General features: G+C 39.0%; 2 protein-coding genes across 4 annotated transcripts; one reads left to right on the top strand and one right to left on the bottom strand.

The window, feature by feature from the left end:
• Nucleotides 1-177: 177 nt before the first annotated feature.
• On the bottom strand, nt 178-13,817 carry LOC136267909 (PAN2-PAN3 deadenylation complex catalytic subunit PAN2-like). Of its 2 annotated transcripts, XM_066063091.1 has the most exons (21): nt 13,727-13,775; nt 13,617-13,679; nt 13,406-13,572; nt 12,608-12,734; nt 7,827-8,023; nt 7,423-7,558; nt 6,377-6,610; nt 6,084-6,217; nt 5,709-5,872; nt 5,498-5,658; nt 5,173-5,445; nt 4,423-4,686; nt 4,119-4,213; nt 3,958-4,060; nt 3,124-3,252; nt 2,811-2,870; nt 2,659-2,758; nt 1,071-1,237; nt 874-1,017; nt 544-817; nt 178-467 (listed from the first exon to the last, which is right to left on the bottom strand). In XM_066063091.1, exons 3-21 carry the CDS (start codon nt 13,462-13,464, stop codon nt 301-303), a joined length of 2,988 nt encoding a protein of 995 aa, XP_065919163.1. In that variant the 5' UTR covers nt 13,465-13,572; nt 13,617-13,679; nt 13,727-13,775; the 3' UTR covers nt 178-300. The 2 variants fall into 2 exon arrangements, with proteins under 2 accessions (XP_065919163.1, XP_065919162.1); XM_066063090.1 differs by having other exon boundaries at nt 13,617-13,817.
• A 20-nt stretch (nt 13,818-13,837) lies between these two features.
• On the top strand, nt 13,838-20,128 carry LOC136267907 (uncharacterized). 2 transcript variants are annotated; one of them, XM_066063089.1, is made up of 17 exons: nt 13,838-13,886; nt 13,941-14,032; nt 14,095-14,285; nt 14,339-14,412; nt 16,946-17,129; nt 17,215-17,306; nt 17,362-17,543; nt 17,592-17,699; nt 17,750-17,882; nt 17,933-18,092; nt 18,139-18,348; nt 18,401-18,515; nt 18,565-18,660; nt 19,281-19,388; nt 19,436-19,629; nt 19,750-19,996; nt 20,048-20,128. In XM_066063089.1, the coding sequence occupies exons 1-15, from the start codon at nt 13,864-13,866 to the stop codon at nt 19,540-19,542; spliced, it is 1,875 nt and encodes a 624-aa protein (XP_065919161.1). In that variant the 5' UTR covers nt 13,838-13,863; the 3' UTR covers nt 19,543-19,629; nt 19,750-19,996; nt 20,048-20,128. The 2 variants fall into 2 exon arrangements, with proteins under 2 accessions (XP_065919161.1, XP_065919160.1); XM_066063088.1 differs by having other exon boundaries at nt 19,436-19,996.
• The last annotated feature ends 1,094 nt before the right edge of the window (nt 20,129-21,222 follow it).

Below are 21,222 nucleotides of genomic sequence, written 5' to 3'. Positions count from 1 at the left end.
GTTGAAGTCTCTACAACTTCGTGAGCAAGCAAGATTAACTAGCAATGCTGCCTCATTATCTTACCTAACTAGGCCCCATGAAACATAAGGATATAATTGTTGGTGTGGTCTCCCAGAAACATCACCAGTGTAGCATCACTAATAATGTACATTATCTTATGTCTATAGGTGCTCCTGTTTCTCTTTATCTGTTTTAGAACATAACCAACATTCATTAAGCATTTTACAAAGAAACATGAAGGTTTATAATTATGTATTCAAAAATATACAGCATGAAATTTGTAAAGCATTACAGTGGAATTACTGTCCAGGTACTTTCCACTGTCGTTCTCTGCCAGTATCATATAGTTTTCTCAAGTGACCAGCAAGGTCTCCTTTGGATGTTAACTGTTGGTACTTGCGATATAACAACAAGGCAGTACGAGCATCCTCCACACTGTCATGTGAGCCTCCTTGAATCGTCATCCCTGAAATGGCAAATATTAAAATGACTGGTGAGGCATGACAACCCCAACACAGGAGTTCGACTTTTTTTTTACTTACCTAGAAAGAACCATGCTAAGAATTTCAATGAAATATATCTGTGGTTAGGAAGATAAAATAGCTCAACAGTATCCAATACTTGGCTTGATGGCACTTTAATATTGATCACACGAAAGTCCTTCTTTAATCCATGCCCAACAAAACACACCCCAGCATCAACAAGGTACAAAAGCTTCAAGTAAGTGTCCTTCAACGTAGTAAGATGCTTTGAGCTCATATGTGCATCCAAGTCACCTGGCTTGATACCAGAAAACCGAGTCAAATAATCGACCACCTTTGGAGTATGCATGTAAGTCATGAAAATACACTGTAGTAATTTATAAACTATACTTGCTCTGAAGTTGAAATATAGTCATCAATGAAGGGAGTGCCTTCTAGTGTTCCTTCACCTCGAACCACGCTCACTCGAGCAACGCTCAGTTGAGAAGGTTTAACTGTTAAGTGTGTACCATCACTTCGAAGTTCTGCTTCTTCCTACAACATAAAAATTCATCAAACATTGACAGTATCTTACAAATATTTCTGACCTGATTAAGAGTTACAAATTCAGCATCAATGGCGACAACATCACCTTTACGGGGAAGTCCCTCATGTATTTGTAGTGGTGTGAACGTTAGTGGGCTCTGTACAACATTAGAAGATGTCCGACGTAGTTTATCAGTCATGAGTACTGATGAATCCAATTGGTACACAACTATAAACAAAAGACATTATATACATTACACCCTTATTAGTGAGATAACTGTTCAATTAAAGTATTTTGATACGGGTATATGTTCTATTAGAGCAGTTAATCCAAACTGTGTATCTCAACAAACCAGCTTTGAAAGAGTCAGCAATTATGATTTATTTTGTCTACTACACTGCTGTGATTTACCACCTGAACAACCATTATTATTTTAATGAACCGATTGCTCTATTAGAGCAGTTGTGTACTGTCTCAAGATGAAATACTTGAGTTACTTACAAGTATCTAAATCCTGTAGATCCCTTGTTTATATCCCCATCACTGGGGGGATACAAAATATGGCAATTACGCACCTGTAACAATGGCAACACATGGCCATTGAACTGGATAGCAAGTGCCAAGTAATTATAATGGGCTTGTTCACTACTCAATGCTAGATTTCTCATGTCACAAGCAGCTGTGAAGGTACAACAATGAGCTGTGGTCTAAATAATTTAGACATCAAAACACAGGGTTCCATGGAATTTAGAAACCCTTAGGCCCTGTAGTAGTGCCCAAGCAAAACGAGGGCACCCAGGTTACAGTGATCCCTCCATTATCCAAACTGATTGGGCCCTAGGTGAGTTCAGTAAATTGAAAAGTTCAGATAACAGAAGCCTATTCAGTTACATGTATATACAGAACTCCGTTCAAATACTTAATAGAACGTACACCTTCATCAAAATACTCTAATAGAACAGTAATTTCTACAATTCAGGTAACAGAATGTTTGGATAATTGATGGCTGGGAGTGCTGTACTAAATTCCTTAGAACTCTGTGTTTCAATGTCTAATTAATATTTAGACTTGACTACACTGGTCCCTCTATTATCCAGCCATCAATTATTCAAACTGTGGATGTGACTGTTCTATTAGAGTATTTTGTCTAAAGTGTGTGTTCTATTAGAGTATTACAGGGTATAAATAAATGGGCTTTGAACCTTTCGATTATCTGAAAACACTCAGGGTACAGTAATAGAGGGACCACCGTAATCTATGGCTACTCAACCTTAATAAGAGTCACATACAATACTTTTAGTTGTCCCAACAGCCCCCCCCCCCCATATGTATATGATATCTAGAGGCCGGTTCAAATACACTGTTACTGACTGCATAGAAAATAAAAAATGTACACGTAGTATAGTATACGTGTCACTGCAACACTAAATACAGTGGAACCTCAGTTATCCGAACCCCTTGGAACCAGGGGTGGTCCATAAGTTCCTATACAGAACACTGGTAAAAATATCAGTTATTATTCAACTACCCTAATAGAACAGTCACTACTCTAATAGAGCAGTCATTTCCATAGTTGGTTAACCGAGAATCCGGATAACTGAGGTTCCAATAAGATGTTCTAACATGCTACACAGATAAATTTACTGTACCTTTCAATGAATCTTCAGGGAACAGCAAATTCAGTCCACGCTGTGCATACATCAACACACAAGGGGTATACCACCGCAGGTCAACTGTAGCTGCTTCTGGCTACACCACAACATGCACTATTGAGATCAATTCCTAATAATGCACACCAAACCTCTGATATTTGCTGTACAGCAAAGTCATTGAACATGTACCACTGAGTATATTCCTTGCCCTAAAGAAGCAAAGAACATAATGTAGTGTCTCTGTGTAACGTTGGCCTTAATATGGAAATACTTGTATAAGCAATTGTGATTGGAATATTAAAGTAAATTTTCAAAAGTTGCATATTTCTCATGGTTCTAGGGTTGAAGAGAAAGTACATGTATTTCAATTGATGCAAACCACTCTAATACAACATACACCTACTACCACACTAACACTCTAATTGAACAGTCACTACAGGAGGACTCATATTATCCACGCACCTCTTTCCTAAGGTGATAAGATGGACTGACTCTGATGTGAGCTACTAAATTCCCTCCATCATCACTGTCATCCATTGTGGTATCTTTGACATGACCCACCACTGACACAAGATCATAAATGGCAGATTTCTGACAAAAATAGAATTATATTGTAGCAGTACATGATTGTTTCTGCCTACTAAGCCTTCCAAACTAAGAACATGACATGAATCACAAAAAAGTACATTTTGTGCGTATACATACACTATATATAGACCATTTTCAGGTGAGCTGCTGCCATAGCAACATCCGCCATCTTGGAGTACAACCTGTTTTGCAACTATGGTAGCGTTGCTTTCTATACGTAAGTGTAAAACAATACCCAGGAAGTAGAGCTTCTTCTGCATTCCACAACAAACTGGTTAAATGTATGCTTTCCCCCATGCTACCAGGGTTTCAAAACAGGTTGTACTCCAAAATGGCGGATGTTTCTATGGCAGCAGCTTACCTGAAAAGGGTCTATACATACACAAGCAAAAACTAGGAATCATAGAAATAAAAAGCAGTGAAACTAAGAAGTCATCTACACCTGCAGTTACAATATACTAGTCCACTAGTACAGTATATACATCTTCAGGAGGTGTAGTTTTTTATTTCTCTAATCCCACTAACTACTACTGTATTACACTGTACTAGTACCTGTACATGACATTAAAGGATTTGCAATGTGGACCTTGATTTCTTAATGTAGGTCAACAAACCCCTCAAGTTCATGCTTGCTTCTAAAAGATATTAATTTCAAAATGGATCACACCCCTGGCTATAAAGAGGTTGTTCCATTGTGCAACATCTTACTTTAGGGGTGGGGCTAGTGCCATCTTGATTGTCATTGCAAGTGTCCTCCAACACAACAAGCTCCTCTCCATCAATTCGAATATACAATGAGAGAGGAAGTGTACTACAGAAAAACAACATTTCATACCACTACAGAATTGTACATGTATGTGGTACTGTACCTTTGGGTAGACCAAAAATGGTGTGATTCATCACTGTCAACTTGACAAGTTAGACAAAGTGTGTAAGGAAGATTTACAATCTGCCGTGTCTCTTTCTGTAGAAGAAATAATATCAAATGCATCGCACATGTTGATTTTTACTGTACAAGGGAAAGCACATATAACAACTATGCAACGTCGCAGCAAAATGCTGTATTTCCATTTATTACAGTAGGAGGAGTGCGATGTAATGAATCTTTTTCGCTTGAATAATTTGCAACAAATTCACCCACACATTTCTAGAAATCTTCCCCAAGCCACTCACCGTTGGTCTGTAACGTGCACACTCATCACACCACATGTGCGTTTGCTGTTTGCGACATAAACTCTCTGGAATCAAACTAGCCAGTGACAACGTCTGTGAGGGTGGTGATGAGGATGAAGGGTAGATCAAAGGAAAGTTCATTTCACTGGTGGTACGACTGAAGTGCTTGCCACACCTACTACACACGTTCTCCATCTGTACATCAGTAGCAAACATGTCATGAAGGATCGACGATGAGTTGGTGGACTTGTTAGAAACTATCTCCTGTGTAAAAGAGATACTTTCCTAATTCTTGTCAACATATACAGTACACACAGTGCATAAAAAAATAATCAGCAATTGTGAGGGTATTTCCTCCTGAAAAGAAGCAGTACTGGTACATAACCCAGGGAAGGAAGTAGACAACCAAGATCTGTAACAACTTTAAACAGGCTGTAGGACCAGGTGTCCTACAGACCTTCAGCACTTGTGCTGTAAAGCCTTAATAAATAAATAAATAATAATAATAAAAAAAGATCCTCTTATACAGCTGTATTATACCAGCTACACAAGACAAGGACAGTTGATATTTGGTTTCAAGATCCTCATTATACAAAAATGGAGAAATGTGAGCTAAATTTCTGGAAATTTAACCTGGGACCTTGCCCTGCCTGACTGCTATCACCTTACACCACACATACGCACACACGTATGCAAATGTATACAATGATTTACATGTACAACATTAGTACAGTATCTATATGGACAGACCTGGTGTAGTTGTTGCAGTACAAAGCTGGTCCATTGTTGGATAATTTTGCCAAGATCCACCTGCTGACACTTTACATCACTCATAACTAAACCAAGTGCTGAGGCCTCTCGGATAGTACGGAAAGTTCGCAGAAAATTGCTTGCCTGACAGTTCTCTCCCTGACATTGTTCCAACATTCTGAACAAGAAATTGAGTTCACATGCAAGACAGAATTCACGAGAACACTTGTGACTTCTAAGTGAGCAACACACAGGCTCAAGAAAGTACAAAACCTGCAGTAGTATATTCTTTCCATAACCTAAAACCAACAATCACAATATTCACCTGTAACATGGCATTGCAGTACGCGTTTGGTATGTGTATCTCCAGGCCAGCAAAACTTGTCTTGTTATAATGTTGAAAATCAAACCCTTCAATGCCCATCTTTGAATACTTGATCTCCACACGTCTGTATGGCTTAGGAACAATTGACAAAGGATTATCAGCTAGGAAAAAGAAGTTACGGTAAAGGATTACACCTCTAATCTCTCTCAACCTCTCATCATTGGTGATTCAGGTTCAGTTGTTTTCTTGTAGTTGTACCTGCTTAACTGGTAGGGGCACTGGTTGGAGAGAAGGTTGGCCGGCTTGGGGGCATACCCCACAAACTGCACCATCTTCATATTATCCAATATCTCTGATGATATCGGCTCTGGCTGGCTACAGAAGTACCAAAAATTGCTTAAAACATACTCTTAAAAATGCATCTAAGGAAATTATTTTTTTACAAATAATAACAAAAATGATTATCCAGTTATTTTCCTATGTAACAGTGTACTGCACTTTCTTTTAAAAAACCGGAAAAGAGTCCATTGAGTTTTCATTACTTTACACAGCTATATGTCAACATACATGTAAGGAAGGGTCTTACCGTGAAACAAATTTTGAGTTTTTGATCGGCCAATCAGAAAGCAGAGATCTGTTAGGTATCAATGTCAGAGGAGCTGCAGACAAGGGTGCTCCTAAATCTGGATTATTAAAGTCCATATATGGAACTGCTTCTACCTATAAATAATAAATAAATGAAAATATAAATACAATTACACAAATTTAATAGAAATCTTAACGAAATAAATATGTAAAAATACAATCTTTACTAATTACTAAGCAGTAACAGGGATTGCATTTAAAGTAATATAAATATGCACTAAATATTGGAATTACCTGATCAGGAAATACAGTAGGATTGGAGTAAGGATTCAACACAACCTCTTCATCAGTTGATGTAACATTACTCCAGTTATGGATAAACCCTCCAGCATCACCAAACACTAACACTTGGCCAGAGAGACTGATGTCTGCTGTGTAGCAAGGAAGTGTCTCTGTGTTGATCTGGTAAAGATGCATAGTGGTCGGAGTCACCAGACCACCCATGTGCACCAATTGGAACTCTCCAGCCTAAAAGATACAAACATGTAATGGATGCATTGTATTAGTAGGGAAAACACATACAGGTGTAGTTGTAATATACAGTAGTGTGTGCATGCAATATTACAGCAGATAAACCTTGGAAACTGCTTGCCACTCATCTCCTCAAATTTACAACTATACCTACTCTTCAAAATGGTACAGAGTATGATGGTTTCCTTTACAATCCCCACTGTGAATTAAAGTAGCTACCTCATGAAATGTTTATGAAATTTCCTAGGGAGGTGTAGCTAGCTGGAATCTAAAACTTCTTTAATCACCCCCTTAAAAACAGGACACACACACACACACACACGAGCAAAGCCCAGCTGCTGTGCTAGCATGGTCACACCTGCCCAGCACTGGACACCTGTGCACTACTGTATGAGTCAGGCTCAGTTGGTGCAGGAAAGTCCTCCTGGGGCAGGGCTGGTAACCCGCAGGAGGCTGTACGTGCCATGCCTCACACGTGAAGCTGTGGGTACCCGAGGTCCCACCTGGACCTTCACCCACTATGTGAGACATGGACAATTGGTATTTGCAGTTAACACCAGGTGGGCTGTTTCCCCAGTTGACACCAGGTACTACAGCTGGGTGGGCTCCTTCCCCCATTTCCTCTCCCCAGTTGACACCGGGCCACCAGGTCCCCATTATACAGCTGGGTAGACTGGAGCAATGTGAGTAAAGTTTCTTACTCAAGAAAACAACAACAATGGGCATTGAACCCGGGACTTTTCAATTAACAGGCCACTGCTTGGCTATACTGCCTCTCTCTCTCACACACACACAACACAACACAATACCTGGGACAATACTAGTATGGTGGAACCCATGGAGGGAACATGACGCAAGATTGAAGGAAGACACATCGTGGACAGTGGACGAAGTGACCTCATTGCTCTGACATCATATAATGCTAACCGTCCATCATGACCAAACCTGTCAGAACACACAATGTAGTTAACACTCCAGATACGTACAAAAAATACAATGCAAACAAACTCTCTGAAATACTGAAAACTTCCATAATAACAGATCCCAACATGACTGGTTCCCTACATTCATACATCTGAAAGAGGAAATTCTCTTTTAGAGCAAAAAACAAGTGCCAACATGTCTACTGTATAACATATAAGCACTAAACTATTAGTAATATGTACACAGGAGGGAACATTCTTCAAGAAAAGAAAGTTGTAGGTAGTCTTACATGTTGAGAGGGTATCCACAAGTAGCAATGATGTGCCCAGCGACCACCATATCAGCCACTGTAGTGGAGTGTTGATGGATGTTGTGTTGTTGTTGGAGTGTGTGAGGGTCCAGTAAAACAACATTCCCAGATGTGTCACCCACACATGTGAACGTCTCACTCTGCCTGAGAATGGCAGGACTAGCTTCTGTGTCCACCTAAACAATGATAACCAGATTGCTATGATAATGTTCAAAAAGTTAAGTGTCAAGAGTACATAACACATTGACAAGTGAGTGTGTATGTGTGTGTGTGTGTGCGCGCGTGTGTGTGTGTGTGTGTGTGTGTGTGTGTGTGTGTGTGTGTGTGTGTGTGTGTGTGTGTGTGTGTGTGTGTGTGTGTGTGTGTGTGGTAAAGATAAAATTACACTAATTAGATTTGCACTCCCATATATATATATATATATAGGAGTAATTTTGCATACCCTACACAAAATATCTTCTATATGTAGAGGAGTGCTTGTACTGAAATAGCGTACCCCTACGCCAAGCAGTATCCCTCTATACTATAGGAGAAATTTTGTGTAGGGTACGCAAAATGTTTAATTCCCATATATTATAGGAGAAATTTAGTGCACCCTACACAAAATGTTTCCCATATATTATAGGAGAAATATTACGTAGGGTACGCGAAATGTCTCCTATATAATATAGGAGAAATTTTGCGTAGGGTACACAAAATTTATTCAAAGTGTCCTCATCATACAGTACGATAGTACTGTATAGTAGGAACCACAAAGGTGTGGGCGTGTCCCATGAAAAAACATCACCCAAAAACCAGCCTCCCTCTTCCCAGACAAGGCAGTATTGCTTGCATGTGCACTCGTATGGTTTTTCTCATTGTATAGTGCTACATATAGGATTTCTATCTGTTTGTATACTGAGCAAGAAAAGAAGGCTTTTACATGTAAATTAATACTGCATTGCAAATAATAGTATTTTTTGCCATACTAACTATCAGTAGTAATATCAGTGCGATTATCAATATGGTAGAAATTACCATATCAACAACTGATCCGATCAGTGAGCCAATTATCGGTGCATCTATAAGCATAATGGATACTTCACTTTTCAGACGATAATTGATATACATGTAGCTGGTGCACATAGTGCCATTTCTTTCTTTTGGTGTGGTATGTGTGGTGGGTTCACCAGTCATAATAAATATTATTTACAAAAAAGTTAACAAACAAGTACACAAAAAAATTTGGAATTTTCAACTAGAGTAGGGACCATAGCACATCAATAAAAAGTACTGAAACAAGCTTGGTGATGTAACCATGCTTACCGTGTTAGACACACACACACACACACACACACACACACACACACACACACACACACACACACACACACACACACACACACACACACACACACACACACAGACAGAGTGACACACACAGACAGGGAGACACAGAGAGAGAGACAGAGACACAGAGACAGAGACACACACAAACAGAGAGAGACAAACAGAGAGGGACAGACACAGAGAGAGACACACACACAACAAAGAGAGAGACACAGACAGACAGACAGAGACACACAGACAGAGAGACACACACAGACAGGGAGACACAGACAGAGAGACAGAGAGAATGGCAGCAGTAGATCATTTTATACAGGCCTATACAGTGTTAGACACTCTCCCTCCACTATTATTAACTCTTGGTGCAACAATTACCTGTAAGAAGATGTAAGAGCAAGGTGATGATGCTACTACAGTAGCCACCTCATTGTGGCATGGAAATGATCCTGCCAGCAAAGTATGGAAGCAGAGTTTGATGTGGCAGCATATTTTAGAATGCTTTGAAGCAGGCCAGATGACTCTGTTTCCTCAAAGAGTAAAGAATTTGAAGGAATTAGGACATAACAGTGAGATTTAAAGCACATTTACATATCTAATCACATAGTGATTTAATTTGCCATACATTAGTCTCAACAGTAGGAGTGCAATTAATCCCAAATCACATGGCCTTGTTTCTGTAATTGCACTGTAAAGTAGCCAATAAAATAGCAGAATAACAGAAGCCTTTTAAGTACAACAAGAAAGAGATATAATGAATAGCCAATCAAAGAAGCTGACAATAGAAGCCTTTTAAGTGCAACATATGTAGACATTTTGAGTAGCCAATCAGAATTGCTGACACGCGAAGCCTTTTAAGTGCAATAACAAATGATGTAATACAAAGAAGGATGATGCAATCACCTGGTAGAAGTTAATGGCCACATAGAACTGGATAGATGTGTACTACAAACCATGAAGGGTGGTCACTATGTGATTAGTAGGCAATCACACGCATTTTCGTGCAATTATGGAATAATTGTACTCGTAACAGCCAAAATTGCACTCAAATGTGTGTGATTACCTATACAAATCCACTGCAAATGCAAACAACGATACAAATCCAGGGATGTTATGAAGATGTGTTTCATGCCAAATGTGTGGGAATCCCTACACTGTTAAAATTTGGGTATACTTGTAACACTCCTGTTTAACTGGAAAAGTAATAGGGTGTGTGACTGCACTCTATGAAAGCAAAACAGGGTTACGGCCACACTCATGGGTGCTGCCTATTGTATAACACCCCAAAATGATATGTTGCAACATCCTTTCACCATGTGTCAGGGAGCTACGATTGCACCTCTTTAGTAACACCCCCAAAATGATGCACTGCGACACCCCTTTTAGTTCTGTAGCACCATGTGTCAGGGAGCTACGATTGCATCTATTCTATAATGCCCCAAAATGATGCATTGCAACACACCTTTAGTTCTGCAACACCTTATGTCAGGGAGCTATGATTACATCTATTCTATTACACATAATGATGCATTGTAACACCACCTTTTGCTCTGTAGGACTGTGTGTCAAGGGGTTGTGACCACATTTTAAGGATTAGTTACACTCGTTATAACCAACACCACCAAAGTAAAAGATCACAGCAGCAAAAGGTGGTACAGCACCTCAGACTGATGCAACACTTTATGGTTATCAACACCTCTGCAGGCCGACAACACTCCGCACTTAATTCTGTAGTCCTTTAATGTCTATGGCAGCAAAACCTGCAGCAGTATATTCTTATGTTAGAGTCCTAACGGGACCCAGTATTGCTGCTACACCGTCAGTTATCAATATATTATGCCTCAAGTAGATGGACAGCAAATCCCACAAATTGAGGCAGTATTGGTTAGCCAAAACTAAGCGCAAACAAGCCTTCAGATCGACCCGAAATGCTTTCAACAAGTTGCTACAGAATTTAAGCTGTGTAATGGGTTGAACATAGCTCACAACAGATACTTCACTTTTTCCAGACGTTAACTGTACGTAGCTGGGGCGCACAGCGCCATTTCAGATGCAGTATGCATGGGTTCGCCAGTCATGATAATTATTTACAAAAAAAAATTAACAAACAAGTACACAAAAAAATTTTTAATTTTCAACTAGAGTAGGGACCATAGCACATCGAGGAAAAGTACTGAAACAAGCTGGAGTAGTGCACGATATTACACTGTACATCACAGTAAAACAATAAGAAGTGTTATATCCCTACTGTGCATTTCCGCTATGGTATCTTGAGTACAGTAGGGATAAAATACTTCTTATTGTTTTACTGTGATTTAATATTGTGCACTACTCCAGCTTATTTCAGTACTTTTTCTCGATGTGCTATGGTCCCTACTCTAGTTGAAAATTCCAAAAATTGTTGTGTACTTGTTCATCAAGGATTCCATTAAACGTTATCCCATCTCTGTACATTGAAGCATACGGATATACTACAAGATCGTTTGTTTAGAGCCACTATAGTAGCATTCAGGGTTAAAGATTAAGTCTTTAACACTTTTCGTCATACAATAAGCATTGCATTAGCATCACAGTTTTATATCAGCATTCTGTTTGTTTCTATCTTATTGTATCACCAATAGCAGGGTACAAGGGAGAGATAAATTCACGATGCATACACTATAGCTGTTGCGATTGGTGAAAGGGCACATTTCAGGCCAAAGCAAAGTTGAATAGTGAATAAATCAAGCCCGTAGCATAATAGTACCATTGGTCAACTTATGGCTGAAGGCATTAGCAGAAACATCTGTTGAATAGAAACAAAAAACTTCATATAGAAGTATCAGGAGTCAATTTGAAGACATACTATAGGCTTGATTACTACTAACCAATACTGTCAAGGTGCCATGAAGGTATTGTAAGGATGGTTTTGGGATGAGATTTACCAGAAAAACCCCAAATCTTCATGATCTCTAATATACAGTTACTATGATATGGGAGACAAGAGACATTTTGCATAAGGCGTGCAAAATTTCTCCTATAATATATATACAGGAGACATTTTACGTACCCTACGTAAAATTTCTCCTATAGTATAGAGGGATGCTGCTTGGCGTAGGGGTACGCTATTTCAGTACAAGCACTCCTCTACATATAGGAGATATTTTGTGTAGGGGTACGCAAAATGTCTCCTATATATATATGGGGGTGCAAATCTAATTAGTATAAACTTGTACGTTACCTCCTGTGTGTGCGTGTGTTGTGTATTATATTTGGGATGTTTCTATCCAGTTAATGCAACACACTACTGGTAATCATTTGCAACTTTGAGATGGTTAAATTTTCTTAATAATACTATACATGACCAACCTCTTACAGAGCAACTTTCTTTAGTACATTATGTGTACAACATATAGTAGAACCTGTACACAATATTTACTAGACTAGTGAATACATACCTCCTGAACAATGGTGGTCTTTGTGAGATCAAATGTTGCTAATTTGTTTTCTTGATATCCGATCAAAACTTTTGAAGCATCTTGATCACCCACAATACACTGCAGTTCACCAGATTTACTATTGTCCCTGTAAAAAATCAAGCCACTTCATAGCACGTCTGTTGTTTTCATCCGTGTGTAGTGTAGTGTGTGTCATGCATGCAAACACCAGGAGCCCATAAGCATCCCGCAATGGAGCGTGAATCAACCGTATAAACCAAGTTCAAACCATGGTTAAATTCCTTTGTCATCCATAAGCAACGCTGCAGCACATACAGGCTACTGAAAATATCATTCTCCTAGTTGTACAGGGGTTTGGTACATGAACAATAAAAATCATTTGTGGCAAAGTTCTTGAGCACTTGGTAACATCACTCATTTGTTTTCTGTACAATATCTTGTCACATTATGAAGTAATTTCTAGTCTGTATTACATGTATCGTATAATGTATCGTCAAAGTATTGGCTGAAAAATTTAACTTAGACCTGTGATTTCAAGTATTTAACAAAGTTTTATCATTGGTAGAGGCTTAATTGAACCTTTTCTTGAAGATTCTTTATACAATTCTGTAATTTTGAATTATACCTACATGTATTGATTCTGGGTTAGAGCTCCCCGTCCTGTTCTCAACTGTTGACTTTGAAACTGACCAAGGTCACAGATTGCAATTGACCTACAGTAAGTCACCCATCAGCGTATACATTTTGAGCCTCTGAGGCAATGCTTACAACTATACATTAAATATTCAACCCACTAACTTGTATGCAAAACAACGTAGACCAGTTCTAGCCGTCATTCTCAGCTCTGATGGTGACATACTGACCACTCCAGCTTGTAGTGGTAGCAACTGCCTAACGGAGTCAGTGTGAGCTTGAAACGAAGTGTATTTCTCTAGATTTGCTCCATAGTACGAACTAACATGACCCTAGTGGACATTTAATAGTGATAAAGGTGTGAAAACAGACGTACTTCAAATGTAGATGCCCAAAGTAGGTCTTCTTCAGGATCAAAGGCGAGACAGGACACGCCAAGCTGGGTGGCAGCGTCACAACTGATTACACCTACTTCGTTAAACGAACCAGCCACGTACTCCGACTGCATTTTCTGCCTCACATTAGCACTTTTCACTGATCAAGCTAAAAACTTCGAACCACAATTCAAACATTCTGGTGCAACATACACGTGATTTCAATCTGTCTAGCGCTTGAGGTAAAGGATGCGCGTAGTTGGACTCATAAGGTAATCACGATGAGCATGTTTTTATTTTATTTTGTAACTCTTATTGGTTCATAGCGGGGGGAAGGACAGCTGTTACAACATGATGCAGTGCGTGGCGGCCGGTCACGAGGTCGTGGCATTAGCAAATCTCCAGCCAGCTCAATCAGGTGTTGCAAGAAATAAAATTGTGCGCGTTTATTAGTAGTGGGGTAATGTACACATATCTCAGGAGAGCAGGATAGCTACATGTTCCAGACAGTTGGTCATGAGGGAATTTCCCTATATGCTGAAGCCATGCAACTTCCCTTGTTCCAAGAGACCACTCAATGCAAGACCACATCTCACAACTCTCTCAGTTATCAACCAATGGATGAAGATGATGAAGTGGAGGATTTGTATCGCTTGCTGAAGAGAGTAAAAGTGGGTGTGGCTGCAAAGTTTATATTAAATCATGTGGTCCACATTGGGTCTAGGAAGAGTGTGACATACAAGGTGTGTCAGTTGGAGCCATTTTGTCTGATTACCAGCGAGTCAGAGTGGAGAATGTGTAAGTAAATACTTGGAACCTCAAGTACCAGTAGTAATTAAATGTTTCACAAGTTGGGCCACATAAACTTAATTATTAGTTTCTCATCCCTGCCCACACCGCCATTTTTCTTACCTCATCAAGGATTTTTTTTGCACCACTGATGGCTAAGGGAGGCCAATTAGCACCATTTACTAGAGCAGTCTAAGAAAATTGCATTTTGAGTCATTTAGCTGGCTAATTCAGCTATCTAGTTAGTAAAAAATAAAATAAAAATCTGCCCTCCCACAATGCTATTTTGAGTACAGGAAGATGAGAAACTAATATTTAAGTTTGTGTGGCCTTATGCATAATATTCTGGGTGATCAAACCTTGAGGTTTGAATTGAATGTCAAGTGCCCATACTATTCAAAAAGCATCAATGTATGATTCTCCTTGGTCTTAAAAATGCTAACAGCTGGCCATGACCAGTTAGAATAAAGGAGTTGATTTCAAGTTTTGCAATTCAGTGAGGAACTGAGCACACCATTTTGTTTGGCTGCACAGAAGTAGCGAGGAACAACATTCAGTGTAGCACAACAGTTTATAATGAAAGTTTTTTTTTTTTTTTGAGATATTCTATTAGAGCATTCATACAAATATTCATTGATGAACAAAGAAGAAACTGTGTTGTGGAATTTTGAGTTTCAGAGTTCCATTGGAACTTACAGACCAGGTATGGTTATTGGCCACATAGACCTCCTGTATTATATCACTTGAGTGTACAAGATGTTTATTAAAGTATTTTACAAGCTATTCCATTTTGTCAATAAATGTTTAGTCCTACTCAGAGAGGGCTGTACCTTAAACTGTTACAAAAAAACACATTAAGCTACATAAGATTAATTCTTAGTTTCTCACCTACAACCACATTGCATTTTCTTAGCGGCATCAAAGATGTTTGGACCTGATTCCAGCCCTTTAAAATTAGTAATTAGCTAGACCAGAGCAAGAAAATTATGTTCTGAGCCATGTGAGCTAGTTACCAAGTTATTAAATATAAATCTGCCCACCTACATTGCTATTTTTAGTATTCAACTAATAATAGTTGAGTTTATGTGGCTGTAATGTACATGGTATATGAAAATCCTCAGAAGTCCATCAGTGGCTGACCCCATCACCCACATCAGTAAATCAGTACTGCTGTTTGAAACCCCTTTTGAAAATGTCTGGCCACATCCCTGGTTAGTGGACTTGACACAACAGATGTATTCTAGCAGATATTTCATCAGTATCAATAGCAGCAAGCACTATATTGTTTAATGAATTTTAGCTTCCTGGACTGCCTAAATGTGCACATCTTAAGTGATAGCTTTTTAATGAATTTCTACATACAAACTATTACAAAGCATCTGATTGAACACTCATTTTTCTCAAGATCATAGCAGGAAGGAGTTTATAAGTGCCAACATGATATTTCAGTCATTCATTCTAATAGAACATACACTTTATCAGAGACATGAAACATTCTAATTGAGCAGTCATTCTAATAAACAAAATTTGTGGTACATTCCATCGGCAGCCTATTATAAAAAGTGACTGTGTTAGGCTGGCCACTTTCCACACAAATCTGTCACCAGAACTTCAGGTTGGCTGGTGACCTTGCAGAATCCAATTATAGTCACATCTGTCATTTTCTGACCATTTCTGTTATAATGTATGAACACTTTTGGAAAGTATATTGAGCATGTCCGACCACATAACAAGATTTGTCAGATAATTTTCCTGCAGAGTACTACATAATAAGAGAATTTTGACAGAACGACTGATCAAAAGTAAATTTGATTGGCCATTTGTAAAATTGCATGGTCTTAAGACATGAGTTGTGCTGTCTTAGCCTTGTGGGTGTGTCTGGGGGGCTCCCCATTGTTTTAAAATGTGAGATTTGAATGAATAGTGTTTAACAATGCAACAATACAAGTTAGAAGGGTATTAAAAGAATTATGCACCTATCAATGTAATGCCCGACTACCACTAATACGGGCTGAGGGTGGGGAAAGGTCGGGGATGGTGGGGGAATTGATCGCTAAATTTCCCCAACATGGTGGGGATTGTTTTCACTAAAGAAATTCACTCAGACAGCAAAGGTGTGTGCTTTCAGTTTAGGAAGGAGTGTCTTGGGTGCTAGCTATTACGTTCATACTAGAATCCACTTAACTAACTCATCACTAGACAACCGTACAAATCCCCTCCTAGCCCCAGTTTTTCAGGTTGAGACTTGGTCGGGGTTTGCATTGCCAATATTTCCCCAGTAGGTGGGGAATTGTAATTTTCAGGGATGCAAATCCCCACCTTCCCCCACCTCAGCCCATATTAGTGGTAGTCGAGGATTACATTGATAGGTGCATTACAGTTATAAAAAAAATTTGATCTGCACTATTGGCCTACCAATGGCTGCATTGATTGGTCAACAGCATTTCCTTGGTCAGGAATGGCCAGTGTTTATTGCTGTTGCAGAATGGTCTGGTTAGGTGCACTTCATTATAATAGCCAATTATTTGTGTTATTTTTGTAGCTGTTCTCGATTGGGTTTAATTTCCTTGGCCTATCTGTGGCGACGTAACCAAAAATTGTTGCTCCAAGAGATGATACAATCTGGAATACATGCTGTTGTCATTAAGGTGGCCTGTCTGGGCTTGCAGCCAGCCAAACACTTGGGAAAGAGTCTGGAAGAAATGTACCCCCATCTCTGTGAACTGGTGTGTGTGTGTGTGTGTGTGTTTGTGTGCACTATACGCTTTCATGCTTTGTCTGTGTGGCTTACATTGTGTCTCAACACTACAGGCAGACAAGTATGGAGTCAACGTATGTGGTGAAGGAGGAGAGTATGAAACATTCACATTAGACTGTCCCCTATTCCACAAACACCTCAAAATGTACTTAGCTTTAATAAACCTGACTTTTGTAACAAATTATTTTGTAATTCCTTAGAGATTCTTCTTCTGTTTGTACTCATTCTGATGATGAGATAGCACCAGTGGCTTACTTACAACTGAAGCAGTTATCACTGGTGGAGAAGACAAATGGGACATTAGTAAATCAACCAGTTGTAGATCACTCCACTTTATATGTGGAGAGACTGACTGCGAAAGTTGTACCAACAGAGACAAAAGGTTTCTATAAAAATTATAGCTAGTATGTGGAATACTTTGTACTTACAGCAGAGACCTGTGTGAGACCCTGTGGGCCTTATCTGTGGTTATCAATATCTAAACCTCTAATTGTCTCCCCAGAATCAACAGCTGAAGATATTATGCTTGACATGAAAAGTATTGATCAATTGTCGGTCATGTAAATCAAATAGCATTATACATTCTAGATACTCTGCTAGCTACAGATGGGTCAAATAATAGTCAAGCAATATTAGTCTACTTGTACCTAAGAAACATGCAGGATTATGCTGTGATTAATGCAGCATATGCTAAAGCTTTTGCCAGTGATCTTCCAGCAAGGTTAGTGTTATGTGTCTTGTGTTGCATATACCGATTAGTCACATTGTCAGAGTTTGTGTACAACTTGACTTGCCCCATCCACTTCTTCTACGAATGGACATTTTATTTGTGAACACAAGTAACAATGATGTATCTATATCACACCTTCATGTACAGTCTATATCACACTGGGCACCTGCTAACATTGGACCATACAGCCAAGCTTGTAAAGTATGCAGATAATTTTTTGTGGTTGGTCTTCTCATTTTTTTAGTAGGTTGGCGATGTGATTTTTCTTGCTGGTCAAATAGGACTTGTTCCAGGTTGTATGACATTAGTTCCTGCCAAAATTGAAGCCACGGTATCTCTGGATCACGTTATCAGTGTTTTGAAAGTTAAAGGCTCAGATTTAAGTCACATTCTTCAAGGAGTGTGTTATTGTACATCATTAGAAGCTGTTCAGTATGCTCAAATGGCTTGGCAAAAGGTATACAATGGTATCGCAACTTCTTTGTATGCAACAATGTTTATTTGTTTAGGCTGCCGGTTCATCATTGTATTGTCCCATTGCATATCCACTTGTGTCTGGTCTCCCAAGAGGTGCTAATGTTGAGTGGCACTTTATAGCAGTCACTAAGGAACACACAGTAACATGTGAGTTTGACTACTGACATTACCAACGTTTGTTCCTATTTTTATGTAGATAACCATAGCGCTAAATTAGAAGTTGGTCTTGTAATCCAGACTTTGTCAGCGGCTTGTTCTCTGGCTAAAGTGGAATGTATTCAACTGTCGTTTGGTTAGTAAGCTATTTTGTCTGTTTATTGAATTAGTTTGGGCCACTGCGAATAAATTCTCGTTTCCCCGTTCACCGCCCACATCTGTCTACAAATGTTCTTTTATCCTATATTCTTCCATTTTTTCCTGAAAACTGTACAGGCTCATTAAGGGTGTGAGCTCACATGTCAGTGTGCTATCATCAGCACAAATTCAACTTTGTGCTATTCCTGCAACTTAGATAATGAAGCTACATGCTTACGCATGCTTTTAAGCAGATTTCTATGATTGTACCAGACAAATAATGGCTTGAAAGGCTGACAATCTCATAATGGAATAATGGAAATTGACTGCCTACCTGCATGCCAATATGCATGGGTGCAGGAGAATTTATTTGGAGTGACCTTAAGCCTTTACCTATGTCAGTATAGGACCAGTAGTGTAACCTCAGCAACAAGGGGGTGTCACTCCAATAGCCACTGTGCTATGATCTGCAACCGCAGTCAAAGTGATAGGTCAACAGATAAGGCCAATTGGAGTAACATTCCTTTGAGCAAAGAAGTAGCAGTCTACAAACTTCTGACAATGCCTCATAAAATTCTCTAGTGGAATATCACTGTACATTATAACATCTATTTATAGCTCCCTTAGCAACTGCAGCAGAGACTATCACTATACCTCATCAAGACTTACCCACGGCCAACCTGGTACAGATATATCAACCATATACGAGTCCTATGCCTTTAAAAGGTATGAAATATTTTAGAATTTGCTAACATGATAGTGTATTATTACAGATAAGACATCATGTGATTCTGCAATGTCAGTTTTGCACACTTGTGGACTTTGGAGCATGGGAAATCCCCTAACAATACAAGCATTGCTAATAAAACAGTGTAAATAGCAAGTAATTGAATATCAGTCACCATGACATCATCAGTATGATTCATCATTACAGGAATGTTGTATAAGGCATACAGATCAGACCCAAGTACGTGGGTGGCTCTGTGGCTTCAGAAGCAGCAACATATTGATAAACTAACATGCGTCACATTCGCATAGCATGAGTCACATTCGCATAGCATGAGTCAGTTCCAATTTTTTTTTTCAGTTCCAATGCTCTTGGTATGAACGTTGGTAAAACGTTTATGTTAACCCACAACCAAATGTTAACGAGTGCTACCTATAAAATCGCTCGATCCGAGTCAGCATACGACACTTTGTGGATACTCCCAATTATCAGTATGGCTGAGTCAAATAAGCGCCTCAAAAACTTTGTAGTTATATCGCATAGCAACGGGACGAAAATAGTGGTGATGGAAGCAGGCGAAATAACTTTAGTTCCGTCCTCAACTAGTGTAAGAACAGCAATGTTAACTTTACGTGGTATTTTCTACCCCTCACTTTAGCGGACAGTAGCAGAAGAGAGTAAACATTTAGAAGCGGAACGTACTCCGGTGGATTTGCAGTCGCTTAGCACCCGAGCATACCTAGACTACACTGTCGTACCCATTATAATGGACGCCATGACTGCTGTGGCTAAAGAAAGGTAAGTTTCTATCTCGGTTTCTATTTCATAAACACAAGTTTGAGTGGGCGCTTATTCATTCAATTTAGGCGCCCTTTTGTGATATTTAAATATACCATGATTTTTCTTTTGTTTTAGGCCTGCTGATCCGATTGAATTCACAGCAGCTTATCTACTAAAACACAAGGATAGTTACCAGACAACCCACAGAACACAATGAACAGTAGTTTGTTTTCATGTACAAAGTGTCTTTTACCCGACCACTGGTGATAAACTGTGCAAAAAAAAAAGCTGTGGCTTGCATGTAATTGGGTGACAGTCTTAATCAGAAATCATGGTTGGCAGATCAGAGTGTCTAAATAGTAAAGTGTTAACCTAATCAACACCTCATGTTTAAATAATTCAAGAGCTTAAGTGATTGAAGTGTTGATACTATTGGGATTGTCACATCTATATTGTATAAGAGTTCATAATACAAACATTATTTATCAATTTGGCTACTATGTTTTTAAGAACGAGGTTGCTGTATGGGAGTTTGTAAAGCACAGAATAAGCAAGATTATGCAAATAGTTATATATATAGTAATTGTACTTTGTTTATCCATTGCCGTGGCATGTCATGTAAAGCTGTTACAATGTAAACAATTACATATACAACTATTTGTAAAATTTGCAGAAGATAAGTTTTGCTTATTCTGCTATTCCGTATTCCACGTTTTACAAAGTCTCTCGCCTATTATGTTTAGGACCTACCATCTTCATCAATACTTGGCTTTATGGTAAGATTTTACACATTAATAGCTGCATCAAGTTTCTTGTTACTGACTGGTTTTCTGGATTAAATTAGATATCATACAGTACAGTAGTACTGTATTATTAGGGATCATGAAGGTTTGGGCTTTCCTGGCCAATTATGGTTAGGAAAGTTGCTATGAAATATATATTTAGTGACTGCCTGACTATGCCAGCGTATGTCGATATAATGGCTATGGGCTTGATTTTTTCATTGTTCAACTTCACTTCAGCCCGACAGGTGCCTTTTGGCATACCGCTTCA

Source organism: Dysidea avara, chromosome 10 (genome assembly GCF_963678975.1).
Source record: "Dysidea avara chromosome 10, odDysAvar1.4, whole genome shotgun sequence".
Taxonomy (NCBI): domain Eukaryota; kingdom Metazoa; phylum Porifera; class Demospongiae; order Dictyoceratida; family Dysideidae; genus Dysidea; species Dysidea avara.
The sequence above is the reverse complement of the archived record's forward strand: the minus strand, read 5'-3'. Positions and strand labels throughout refer to the sequence as shown.